The sequence below is a fragment of the Salpingoeca rosetta genome (assembly GCF_000188695.1).
Source record: "Salpingoeca rosetta unplaced genomic scaffold supercont1.2, whole genome shotgun sequence".
Classification (NCBI taxonomy): Eukaryota; class Choanoflagellata; order Craspedida; family Salpingoecidae; genus Salpingoeca; species Salpingoeca rosetta.
Genome location: NW_004754932.1, coordinates 2,069,249 through 2,081,748, shown reverse-complemented (window position 1 = coordinate 2,081,748; position 12,500 = coordinate 2,069,249). Strand labels below are relative to the sequence as shown.

The 12,500-nt window shown below is 53.4% G+C and overlaps 1 protein-coding gene across 1 annotated transcript in view; it reads left to right on the top strand.

Annotated features, from left to right (window-relative positions):
- PTSG_11671 (uncharacterized protein) overlaps positions 1-11,335 on the top strand; it is an 18,674-nt gene extending 7,339 nt beyond the window's left edge. The window contains exons 21-58 of the mRNA XM_004998427.1: positions 97-195; positions 336-395; positions 734-782; positions 917-990; positions 1,161-1,228; positions 1,358-1,406; positions 1,602-1,682; positions 1,848-1,946; positions 2,172-2,301; positions 2,489-2,589; positions 2,860-3,210; positions 3,380-3,414; positions 3,533-3,618; positions 3,841-3,956; positions 4,133-4,211; positions 4,405-4,517; positions 4,714-4,810; positions 4,923-4,981; positions 5,248-5,436; positions 5,616-5,726; positions 5,959-6,099; positions 6,323-6,379; positions 6,580-6,640; positions 6,946-7,082; positions 7,347-7,430; positions 7,710-7,751; positions 7,889-7,958; positions 8,094-8,149; positions 8,314-8,360; positions 8,550-8,613; positions 8,782-8,872; positions 9,011-9,198; positions 9,400-9,480; positions 9,657-9,836; positions 10,102-10,172; positions 10,337-10,391; positions 10,587-10,639; positions 10,836-11,335. Coding sequence (XP_004998484.1) covers positions 97-195; positions 336-395; positions 734-782; positions 917-990; positions 1,161-1,228; positions 1,358-1,406; positions 1,602-1,682; positions 1,848-1,946; positions 2,172-2,301; positions 2,489-2,589; positions 2,860-3,210; positions 3,380-3,414; positions 3,533-3,618; positions 3,841-3,956; positions 4,133-4,211; positions 4,405-4,517; positions 4,714-4,810; positions 4,923-4,981; positions 5,248-5,436; positions 5,616-5,726; positions 5,959-6,099; positions 6,323-6,379; positions 6,580-6,640; positions 6,946-7,082; positions 7,347-7,430; positions 7,710-7,751; positions 7,889-7,958; positions 8,094-8,149; positions 8,314-8,360; positions 8,550-8,613; positions 8,782-8,872; positions 9,011-9,198; positions 9,400-9,480; positions 9,657-9,836; positions 10,102-10,172; positions 10,337-10,391; positions 10,587-10,639; positions 10,836-11,157 — 3,846 coding nt within the window. The 3' untranslated portion in view covers positions 11,158-11,335. The remainder of the gene's footprint in view (positions 1-96; positions 196-335; positions 396-733; positions 783-916; positions 991-1,160; positions 1,229-1,357; positions 1,407-1,601; positions 1,683-1,847; positions 1,947-2,171; positions 2,302-2,488; positions 2,590-2,859; positions 3,211-3,379; positions 3,415-3,532; positions 3,619-3,840; positions 3,957-4,132; positions 4,212-4,404; positions 4,518-4,713; positions 4,811-4,922; positions 4,982-5,247; positions 5,437-5,615; positions 5,727-5,958; positions 6,100-6,322; positions 6,380-6,579; positions 6,641-6,945; positions 7,083-7,346; positions 7,431-7,709; positions 7,752-7,888; positions 7,959-8,093; positions 8,150-8,313; positions 8,361-8,549; positions 8,614-8,781; positions 8,873-9,010; positions 9,199-9,399; positions 9,481-9,656; positions 9,837-10,101; positions 10,173-10,336; positions 10,392-10,586; positions 10,640-10,835) is intronic.
- The last annotated feature ends 1,165 nt before the right edge of the window (positions 11,336-12,500 follow it).

Below are 12,500 nucleotides of genomic sequence, written 5' to 3'. Positions count from 1 at the left end.
TTGAACCAATTGCCAACCTTCGCTCACTGTATCCACTCTGCTTTTCGTCAACAACCTTCCCCGTCTGCTGTTGTCTCCGCCACCCTCGAATGACAGAACTCCATCGCTCTCTATCAGCGAGAGGTTGAGATGCTGCAAGCAAGGTGCAACAACGCCAACACGCAACAGTCAACAACACCAGCGACTGCACAGCAGGTTGGATTGGTTTGAACATTGTGAGCGTGAGGTCTGTCGCATCACTGTCAATGTTGATCGCATGTACCCAAGCCGCCTATGCACACACTCACTCACTCACTCACACGCACATACACGCACGCACTCCACATATTGTGCAGTCGTCTTCGCTGCAGCACGAGGTCGATCGCCTGCGCATCAATAACGAGCAGGAACACCAGGTGCGCGAAGCGCTCGTTGTTGTTCTTGTTTTTGTTCTTGTTTCTTGTTTCTTGTTTCTTGTTGTTGTTGTTGTTGTTGTTGTTGTTGTTGTTGTTGTTGTTGTTGTTGTTGTTGTTGTTGTTGTTGTTGTTGTTGTTGTTTCTTCTTCTTCTTGTTGTTGTTGTTGTTGTTGTTGTTGTTGTTGTTGTTGTTGTTGTTGTTGTTGTTGTTGTTGTTGTTGCTGTTCTTGTTGCTGTTCTTGTTCTTGTTGTATTGCTTCGCTGACATGAGCTCGCCTGATCATCACACGCACGTGTGTCCGCAATCCTGACGTGTCTGCGTACACGCGCATCCACAGCGGGCAGAGGTGCTGGCGCTGAAAGTGAAGCAGACGGAAGACTTGCTCGGTAAGGGCGGCTCACACACGGCCGGTGTAGACTCCTGGTAATCGTTTTGTTGTTGTCAATAGGAGTTTGTTCTCATGTATGTATGACTGACGATGTGCATGTGTGTGTGTGTGTGCGCGCGCATGTGCGTGCAGCCTCCACGGAAGAGAGGTGTCAGCAGCTCGATGGAAAGTTGCAGGAAGTCATCAACGACAACCTATCCCTCAAGGTTGGTACAGTGGTATTGTCGTGACGATGGTGTTGTTCTGACCGCACTCGCATGACCTCTGCATCCTTGCTCAACACATGCGCAACACACTCACGCACCCATACACACATTCAAATCACTCCCTCGAACACACATTTACATTCAACACCCTCCCTCATTCACGTGCGCAGGAGAAGGAAGCGGAACTTCTGCAGACCATCGCATCGCGCATGCACTTGGACGAAGCAACGAAACTCAGGTGCGGGGCGCGTGCTGCTGCCGTGTGACCTGGTGGTGGTGACGTTTGTACCCATAGACGCTGTGCATGTGTTTGCTGATGATTGCATGATGTCACGACTTTGGTGTCATGCCGCATGCCGCGATGCAGAGAGGAACTCAAACAGCTCAAGGAGTACAAACACAAGACAGAGGCAGAGGTGCGTGCACGTGTGCGAATGCTGTTGACTGTGGAGGCCGTGCTGCTCTTGCTCACACCGACGGCGTCTTACCTGCAGACACTTGCGTGCCCCTGTTCCTTGTCTCTGCTCTACGCTTCCTCTTCTCACTCTTCATGCACACACACATGTAACCAACAAACAAACACAAACACGCACAACGCAACGCGGGCGCAGATTACGGTCTTAAAACGCACAGCAGACATTGCAGTGACACAGGCGGACACAGCGCGGCGCCTAGCACAAACCAAAGACGAGGTGGGTGAACGATTAGAACTATTGGTGAATTGGTGGCAGTTGTCGTGTTTGTGGCTGTTGTGATCATAAGCTGGTGAAACGGTGAACTGTGTGGTTCTGTGCCGAATTGACTGTATTTGCAGTTGCTGACGCTAAGTTGCACGAATGCAAACACGTGTTGGGCAGGAACTGCACGCTCTGCGGACGCAATTGATTGAACTTCAAGTTGAAGACGACGAGCGATTGCAGATTGGACGACTGAGCCACCAGCTCCTCGCAGCGCAGGTGACGCAGCACACGCATGCACAAACAAACGCGCGCGCACGCGCATGCAAATCACGCACACACACATGCAAAATCACGCACACACACATGCAAAACAAGCAACATGTATCCGCATACACACAACAACAACAACAACAACAACAACAACAACAACAACAACAACAACAACAACAACCATGGTTGTCGTGACCACCACCGCATTCCAATGTTCCTTTGCGTGTACAGATGGCCGAAGCAGATGCTGTTCGCCGCTTGGATGCCGAGAAGCGAAAATCACTGGCGCAGGAGCGGGAAATCAAGCAACTGCAGGTGGACGTGGAACAGAAACATACGGCTCTCATTGAGCAGTCACAAGGTGTCGTGGCACGGGTGGGGATGTGCATGCGTGAATGTGAGGGAAGATGGGATGATTGCGCGTGCGGATGTGTGTACATGCGTGCGTGCTTGGCACAGCTCTAACAACACAATCACGTCGCTGTCAAGTGGTGTTTGGCTTTATTCCCTCATCCATGCGTTTGCACGTGTGCTTGCGTGTGCACCAGTGTCACGGCAGCGGCTGAGCCACCTCAACGCGTCTCTATCGGCGCTGCGCACGCAATATGCTGGGGCTGTCACGCTGCACCAGCAAGAGCAAGCTGTGCAGGTGGGTCCAACCAACACGCACTCGCTGTCTGTCGCTCGGTGTGCGGCTTGTTTGATGTGAAGCCATGCTCTGCAACCGCACACTGTGCTCGCATCATATCTCAACGCTGCACACACGCACACACACACTCACGCATGTATGCGTGTACAAACACGCATCCTCTCACAAACACACACACACCCATATACACGTTCATACGACATGCACGTGCACATTTACACACCCACACACTCACTCACACGTTCACACACACACACACACACGCAACAGGCGCTGCAAGATGTGCTTGAGACGAAGCGGCGGCTTGAGGACGAGGTTGCAGAGGCAAAGCGCCAGCGCGAAGAGGCGCAGTCACACGTGGACGCACTGCGCATTCAGCAGCAGCACTTGCAGGAGACAATGGCGGCGCTTGGCGACACAAAGGCAATGACGCTGCAGGCAAACGAGTGGCAGCAGCGGCTCACGCGCGCGCGGTTGCAGACTCTTCAGCTCCAACGGCGCGTGCACGACTTGGAGGGCGAAGTGGACCATTTGTCCCGCGCTGCTGAGACGAGCCGTCACCGGCAGGCGCAGCTGGAGGCTGAGGCTGTCGAAATGACGCAATCCTTCGAGCAGCGAGAGGTACGGGGTGCCCTATGTTGTTTGTTCTTCGTGTGGTTCTTTGTGTGCGTGTGTGTGTGTGTGTGCGTTGTTGTTGTTTTTTTTTTTTTTTGGTAGTTCGTGCATGTATTGGTGTGTCTCACAGCAACTGTGCCATTTTTTATGCTCATCACATTGTCGTTGACTGTAGACGGCCTGGCTGAAGCGCGAGGAACAGCTCGAAAAGTGGGTTTGAGCACCATCTTGCGCCCAACACACACATGCACACACATGCACACACATAAGCGCACACACACATATATTCACACTGCTGTTGCACTCAACACAACTGCATGTGTGGCAGGTGGCTGTCTGAGCTCGATCACCGCATGCGGCAGCAAACGGTGCAGGTGGAGGCGAGACGCCGCGATGATGAGAACTTCCTCCCAGGTGTGGCATGTTGTTGATGGTCGTGGTGTGATGATTGCGATGACGCTATGATGGCGAGGGGTACCAATGGGTCGCTTTCGCGATACGGACTGTGTTGTTCACCAAGCATGCAGCTGCAGTCTTTCTTTACTTGCTCACACCACGTTACATTACCACGCACACACGCCACTCCGCCAACCTGTCTCTCATTTCCTTTCGCTTGTCTCCGTACAACGCCATCAGCGAGCGAGTGGCCGATTGGACAGCAGCTCTCGCACGCCATCGAATCAATCAAGCGACTGCTGCAGCAGAGGAGTGATCTTCGTGATGAAACCAAACGCCTCGAACACCGCGTGCAGGTGCGCTATCGTTACGACCTGCGCTGTGTGCTTGGCTTGTGTTGGTGTTATTTTGTGTCTTTCTATGTATGCCGTTGCAAGTGTATTCCACGTATCTGTGTTGACACCCTTCCCTCACCCTTCCTTCAACCATCTCCAAACCACCCGCAATGCCTCCGTTGCCCCACTGCGATCAGGATCAGATTGTTGAGTTGGCGGAGGCGAATGCGGCCACGCGGCGGGCCGAGGCCGCAGCAAAGACAACGCCCCACACAGGTCAGAGCTGTGGTCGACACGTGTGTGCGTGTGTGTGTGTGTGTGTGTGTGTGTGTGTGTGTGTGTGTGTGTGTGTGATGCACATGACCGAAGCCCCTTCGATTTGTTTCGCTACTGTGCATGAAGCGACAAAACCCAATCTCATGAACCGTCCGCTGATGCATGCATTTTCACGCCCGTTACTTTTCAGCAGGAGCGAACCAACACGATGCTGACGATGACGACAACGGGGATGGCGGTGGCGATGCGCTTGAGGACGCATCTCTCCGCTACCAGCTCGATCGCGTCATCAAAGTCTCCCAGCAGGTCGGCCGCACATGCTATTGCCGTCGACACTCGTTTTGAATGGATTGGATTGCGCTTCGTGTTTGTGCACCATCGCACACGCTTGTTTGGAGTGTGTGTATGCTTGTGTGTTGTGTGTATGTGGGAGTGTATGTGTATGTGTGTGTGTGTATTCTTCAGATTCACCCATGTGAACACTCTCCATGATGTACTGCAGACCATTGCAAGCCTCCAAAACATGTTAGACACGCGCGAGAAAGCGCTCGATGAGGCACACGCACAACTTGACGAGCAGCACCAGCGCCATGAAGCAGGTGATGTCCAAGCATGGTCTGTGTGTGTATGTGTGTGTGTGTGTGTGGCTGCCTTCCAACCCACAATTGTTTGTCTACACCATCCTTGATCTTGGCTCCACCAAACCAACAGAGAAGCGAGAATGGGAAGAAACGAAGAAGGAGCTGGAGCACCGTCTACAGCTGCAAAACGTGAGACGTTCAAACGTGTAACCGACCACCCTCGGTCATGCGTTCGTTTGCTGCCTTGGCGCCTTGTCGTCCATTCATCCATCTATCCTTTTGCTTCCTTCCTTTGTCCTTGCTCGCCTTTTCATGTCAACGAGCTTGCGCTGCCACCAGGACAGTAACTCACGCCCTGCGTCCCCCCCCCCCCACACACACACACACACAAAATCACGTCACGTTCACGTCACGTCCACCACCACAACCCCCTTGGTCATCTTCGCCATTCACAGGCGAACACGGCAGCGCCGCCACGAAGACCAACAGCAATGACAGCGCGAGGAGGAGATGCAATGCAGGTCGTTGATGAGATGCGCGCACACGTGCGGCGGCTTGAGACGGACAATGAACTGTTGCGACAGGACGCGCGCAGAGCACAGGAGCGATTGGCGACAAAGGAGAAGGATCTGCTTGCCATCAAGGTGCGTGGCCAACACGCAGGTCGATGTGGTGATGTGGTGACATGTGATGGCTGCGTGTTTGTTGTTTTGTTAGTTATTTAGTTCGATTGTTCGTCTTGTTGCAGTGTTCGCGCCTGGAGCTGTTCTGTCGTGTCTGACATGCACTCACAGGTACACACGCACGCAACACACGATTGCAGCGTGAGCTTGTTGGGAGCCTGCAGGAGTTGGAGGCCGAATTCCGCGGAGTTGTTGAAGAACGCGATGCTTTGGAGGAACAACTCAACGCCACAAAGGCGAAGCTACAAGAGGTGCGTGCCATATGTGCTTGATTGCTTTTCACTCATGTGGTGGTCCATGTTTGTATTACCGTGTGAGTTTGCCGCTGGATTGATTGTGATTGAAGAAACGCACTCACATACAACAACAACAACAACTTGAACAACAACAACAACAACAACAACAACAACAACAACAACAACAACAACAACAACAACAACAACAACAACAACAACAACAACAACACGCGCGTGCTGCATGCAGGCTGAGGACGGGTTGCGTGCGCAGCAGCGGGAGGCCATGTCCCTGCGTCAGAGCCACGAGGAAGAGGCGGCAGTGATGCGATCGGCACTCGAGCGCTCGCAGAAGTACATCGATGCCCTCTCGCAGCCAGGATCACCCAAGGTGGTGACTCAACATGGTCGTGGTGGTCGTGGTGGTCGTGGTGTTTGAACGAGGTGGATGTTATTGCTCTGGAAGTGCACACAGCCGGTGAGCCTTGCGTTGCAACACATTTCGGCACGCTCCTTCTACGTCATCGTCACCCCTCGTCTTCGGCAGATTTGACTGCTGACGTTCCCGCGTGCAATGGCGCTGTGCTGTTTGTTTGTTGCCTTCCACTGCTCAGGTGACGATGGAAACGCTCCGAAAACGGCTCGCCCGCAAGACAGCCGAAGTCAAACGCGTGAGTGACACGGTGTACTGTGGCCTTGACCTGTGCTTGTGTGTGCTCTTGTTGCGCGGGCTGATGGTGGCAATGACCGGTGATGGCAGTGGTGGTGACCTGCTACAGTGGTGTCCCTGCTTTGCTGGGCTGGTGATTGCGCACAGCCTCACATGCACGTGCTCACATGGGTGCGCTTGCACATGTGCACATGTGCGCAGCTGCAATATGTGCTGGTTGAGGTGAAGAAGCCCGGAGGCGATGAGGCAGCCCTGACTGACGGTGAGTGGGTGGTGGACTCGCACCCGTGCACGCGCCGTCGTCGTGTCGTGTCTGTAGCACTGCACGTTTTTGTGCTGTGCATATTAGTGTTGGCATGTGAACATGCGTGCATTCATACCCGCGTACATTTATACACATGTGTGCTCCTCACTCACACTCACACACACACACACACAACAACAACAACAACAACAACAAACAAACAAACAAACAAACAAACAAACAAACAAACAAACAAACAAACAAACAAACAAACAAACAAACACGTGTCATTTTGCTGCTGCTTGCGTGGTTCATCTTGCCAGCACTCAAAGTTCCGTTTATGGAGAAAGCGCGAGCACTGGAGCAGGAGCGAGACGAGCTGAAGGAAGAGCTGGCGACACTCAAGTCGCGCGCAGCCAAGGCCGAGGCAAATGCCTCCACATTCAAGACCCAGGCAGAGGTGGGGGATAGGCAGGCATTGAGTGAGGGGAGAGGCGTTTTCTGCCTGCTTGTCGATGTGTGATTTTATGTGTGTGTGTGTGTGAATGTGTAAGCGCGCAAGCGAATGTGTTTGCCCCTTCAACACCTTGCGTCCGAAAACAGTACGTGCATGCACTTCTTGTTGATATGCGTGCGTTGTCGCACGTCACGATCGTGGCAGTACAGTCCACGCCTTCACACCGCCGTTGCCTTTGTGCGGGCTTTCCTGCATGCACGGCCACAGGATCTGCAATCTCAACTTGAAACGCACCGGAAGGAGAGCTCGGGTGCAGTTGCGCTGTCCGCCAAATTCGAACGCGATCTCAAGGTGACGGGTTTGTTCGATTTTGTCGTTACCGTGCTTTGTGCTTGGTGTGACTGAGCTTGTGTCGTGCATACGCGTGCATGTGTGTGTGCATGTGTGTGTGCATGTGTGTGTGTGTGCACATGTTTGTGTTGTATGCGTGTGTTTGCGTGAACATGTTTGTGTTGTATGCGTGTGTTTGCGTGTGCATGTTTGTGTTGTATGTGTGTGTATGTGTATGGATGTGTGTGTGTGTGTCACAAGACCCTTCAACATAACGCGTCCCCATGCTGGTGTCTGCAGAGAACGAAAGGCGAGCTCGAGGCATCAAGGAAACGGTGTCAGGTACGATGCTTGCAGGCACACGTGAAGGAAGACATGCGGATGGTGCCATGTTAATGACAGCACGCCCTGACTTGCTCACTTCTCGTGCATATGTTGTGTATGTGTGTACGTGTGTGTGTGTGTGTGTGCCTGTGTAGGCGCTGGAGCAGCAGCTCAAATCTGTTCGCGAGCAAGCGAGAGAAACGCGTGCGCAGACGGTGGCCAAAGGTGAGAACTCCATACGATTCGCCACTCCTCTCACCAATCGCCAATATTTGCACCTGCACTCACTTCCACATCCATGACATTCACGTGATGCGTGTGTCTGTCTGTGTGCGTGTGTCTGTCTGTGTCTGTGTGTAGCGCCCACATCGGCCCGCGATGATTCAAGAAAACCGCACGTCTCGCGTGACCTCCAGGTCCGGCATGCGTGTACCGTGTGTGTGTGTATCTGTGTGTCTGTGTCTGTGTGTGTGTGTGTGTGTGTGTGCGTGTGTGTGTGCGTGGTTTCACCCTAATGTGCTTCAGTCTTCGCTTCCGCGTTTTGCTGAAATCGCGCTGTTGTCTCTGCACATGTCAACAGGAACCTTCATCGGTGAAGTGGGAAGCAGACAAGAAACTTCAGAAACGGTGAGAACCACCGCCTTCAGTTTGTTTCCCCTCCGTTTGCTGCTTCATGCGCATCTGCCATATCACGATGACACGCAAGCCATCAACAACATTGGGGGATTTTCAAGCAAGCAAGCTGTTTCATTGCCATTTATATCACCGTGTGCGTGTGTTTGTCGTTGTTGGCTGCTGCTGTTGTTTGCGCTGCAGGATGGAGAACTTGAAGAGCAAACTTGCGACGAAGGAAGAGGAGTTGCAAGCGGCCAACAGCCAGGTGAGTGCGCAGCGCACAAACCAAACATGATGCAGGAGAGCCAATCATGAACTGCGTGGAAGTACGATGGCTCGCACCACACGGCCGCATTCTTGCTGCCAAAATGACGCAATAACACAATCCATGTAACATAACACGTGTCACGCCCCCCCCCCCCCCAAACTCAAGGTGGCGAATTTGAAGGCGACAATTGAGCGCTTGAAGCGGGAGCGGAACGCGTTGCAGCGGAAAACAAAAGCGCTGGAGGCCGCGAGCGAGGGTAAGCACCCGATGCATGTGTGTGTGTGTGTGCATGTAAGCTTGTGCAGGTTGTACCCTGCAGGTTGCTTCTACTTTCCAGTGTCATGCACGCGGATCCTCACCGCCACTACCGCCACCACCGCCGTGGGGTGTGCAGACCACGCCACGTTGCGGGCGCGCGTCGAGCGGTTACAGGAGGAGAAGACGCAACTCCGCCGCGAACTCGAAGTCGACGCGAACGTGCGCGTGATGGAGCTACAAGCGATTGTCCGGGATTTGGAGGCCAAACTTGCGGATAAAACGTCCACAAGCGGGAAACATGACGACCTCGCCACAGACGGCAAGGTGCGTGCAGTGCAGCCTTGGCTTGGTTGCTTGTTGAGTTGGATGGTTGCTTGCGCGGTTTGCTCCTCGGTTAATTGCTCAGTTGCGTGTTTCTTTGCTTGGATATCATTCATATTTCAAAGTGGAGGTGGTTGCTGCGAGAGTGTTCATGATGAGTCCTTGCCATCGTCGCTGCTTCTGCACACGTGTCCTTCCTGGCAGAAGGGCACGCTGGAGAAGCAAGTCCTTGACCTGAAGGCAGAAAACCTGCAGCTTCAGCTGCAACTTGAACAAGCGCAAGCGGTGGGTGTTTTGTGCGTGTGTGCGCGGATGTGTGTGTGTGGGGGGGGGGTGCGTGTGCGTGTCTGTGCGTGCGTGTCTGTGTGTGCTTGTGTGTCACTTGTGTTACGTGTGCATCGCTGAAGCATTGATCTAGCGCACGCTCACGCAACGCTCTTCACATTGCCGGTGCCATTCAGACGGACGTGTCGGCGCTCAAGGCAGAGCTTGCATCCCTGCGTGAGCAACAGCAGCAACAGCAGCAGTCTGGTGGTGGTGCTGGTGGTGGTGGTGGAAAGGGCGGGAGAACGGCTGTGGAGGCATCGGAGCTGCAGCGCGTTCGAAAACTGAACCGCCAGCTCAGAACAGAGCGTGAGAAGGTGCAACCGACACGCATGCACATGTGGCGAGAGAGAGATGGAGATGGAGATGGAGAGGGTGTGTATGTGCGTGCGTGTGTGTGTATGTGCGTGCGTGCGTGTGTGTGTGTGCAAGATATTGGTTGGTTGGTTGGTTGGTGGCTGCTGTTTATGATAGGCGTTGATGCGACACCTCCTCACGCTCTCGTAATTATTCACGTGCGCTTGCGTGCATGCGTGTACCTGAAACACTGTCGTGCCACAACCACGTGCGTAATTGTGCCAGGCGAATGAGCGTGCACATGAAGCAGACAAGACACGCGAGCGTCTGCAGCAGGAGCTCAACGACTGCCACAGGTTGGGCGTGTGTGCGTGTGTGCGAAAGAGCGTATGTGGGAGTGGGTGTATGTTCATGTGTACGACGGCTGTCAATGTTGCGCCGTGTTTGAATACACATGTACGCTCACGCAGATTTTGCACACACCGACGCGCGCACGTGCACATACCCTCTTCACGCTTAGAAACCAAGAGATGTTGGAAGCGGAGATCCAACAGAAACAGCAGCGCATCGACAAGGTTGATTGATAATCAGCAGTTCATTTGCAGTCGTGCTGATGTCATGTACGAGGGTGTATATGTGTGTTTGCAACGCCGTGTGTGTGTGTGTGTTGGTGCGTTTGAGCTCGTTTCTCCATCCTTCTCCCATCCACTCAATTATCTTCATCTGTCGTTCACACGCTCGTGTACGCTTCCGTGTTGTTGCTTCGACAGCTGCAGGCGTCGCTTGAACGCATGGCAGCGAATGAAGAGCGGCTGCAGTCCAGGTACTGATTGCTGTAACACGTCTCGTGCTCGTGCTGCCAGCCCATGCACAGGCCATGCCAATGCCACTTGCAAGGGCCGCACTACATCATGTGCACAAGCACAAGGCACGAGCCTGCATCACACAACTCAAGGGGTTTTCTTTCTTTCTCACTCACTCACTCACACACGTATACTTTTGCACGATTTCATGCACAGGGCTGCCCTGCCAGCGCAAGCAGAGACGCGGCTGGAGGAACTGGAGGAGGAGAACCGCGAGCTGAGGGCGGAGCTGTCTGCGTTTGACCCGGAGTTCTTCGAAGAAATTGAGACCCTCAAATACGAGCACCAGCAGGCGAAGCAGGAGGTAGCGCGGCTACGTGCCCTCCTCAGCCAACAACAACAACAACAGCAGCAGCAGCAGCAGCTACAAAGCAGCACCCGTCAACAGGGTGTCGTTGACGTTGACGCTGATGATGATGACATTGATGGTGATGATGGTGATGGTGCGCAGAAGGATAAGGGCGAAGAAGAAACGTGAATGTTGTGATGTGACATGACACGATGGAGGACTGATTAGCTGTTGTTTCATACCACCTTTGCTCGTGTTACACTCCCTTTGATGCACATAGAGACTTGCTGTTCTTATCTTCTCCTCTTCTTGTACACACACTTTACACCGTCATGGCAGTGGACTGACTGATGATGAAGCGAGCGAGACAGCAACAAGCGTGTGATATGACATGAGTCGCAACAAGTGAGGAAGCACAACACACACACACACACACACACACACACTCTCTCTCTCTCTCTCTCTCTCTCTCTCTCTCTCTCACCACACACCACCCCTCTTTATGGTGTCGTATTGACATTTTCGAATCTGCCTCACCGACGACAACCGACTTCCCAGCCAGCCACCCATCAGTTGCGACCACACACATCCTCGCACCCCTCCCCACCACATCCTTGCGTCGAATCAGGCAGACGAGTGCAAACATCACACGCGTCTCCACTGCAGTGCATTGGCCGTCCCTAGTCTCAGAGAGAAAGTGCAACAACCATGTCGGCGATTTCCGAAGGCTTCAAACTGTAAGAGAGCCAACATCAGCTGTCACATCAGCAATGTTGCATGCGTCTGGTTGCCAACAAAGATGCGCACGCACTGACTTGCCTTGACTGGCGCTTCCTTGGCTCTTCTTGTTGCTGTTGTATCTTGTCGCTTTGAGCACCTATGGTTTCCAAACTTGATGTCCTTGTTCTGTCGTGGCACACCAACCCCTGTTCTGTCGTGGCACACCAACCCCTGTTCTGCTCTCTCACTCGTGGTTCGCAGTTTTGCCGTGTCATCCATCTCACCCATGATGCGATAACCGTCCTGACATGTCCCCTATCTTGCCACGCCAATTGCAGCATCTCCATGAACCTGAGGGATGCAGACACTGGCAAGCTCTTATGGCAGGAGAGCGAGGATCTGTACGTTCCAATTCAGCACTGCCTGCTGCATGTCTTGTATGTCTGTGCGCGGTTGCTTTTTGCCTAGTGGAGTAGGACTTGTGTGACTGGGACTTCTCGCGTGTATGTCCCCGAAAACGCGCCAAGCACCGGCTTGCTCATCCTCGCGCCATGTATTGTTCTTCAATCTTACGCAGGTCAAAGCCCGACACGGAGCACGAAGGTACTTGACACTTGCTTTTCGCTCCACATGCCACCCACTTCTGCCTGTTTGTATCTTATTCGCCAACTTGTGTGCCTGTGTGTGTGTGCCTGTGTGTGTGTGTGTGTTGTGTGTGTGTGCCTCTGTGTGTGTGTGTGTGTGTGTGTGGGTGTGTGTGTGGGTGTGTGGTGTGTGGTGGTGGTGTGTGTGTGTGTGTGTGTGGTGGTGGT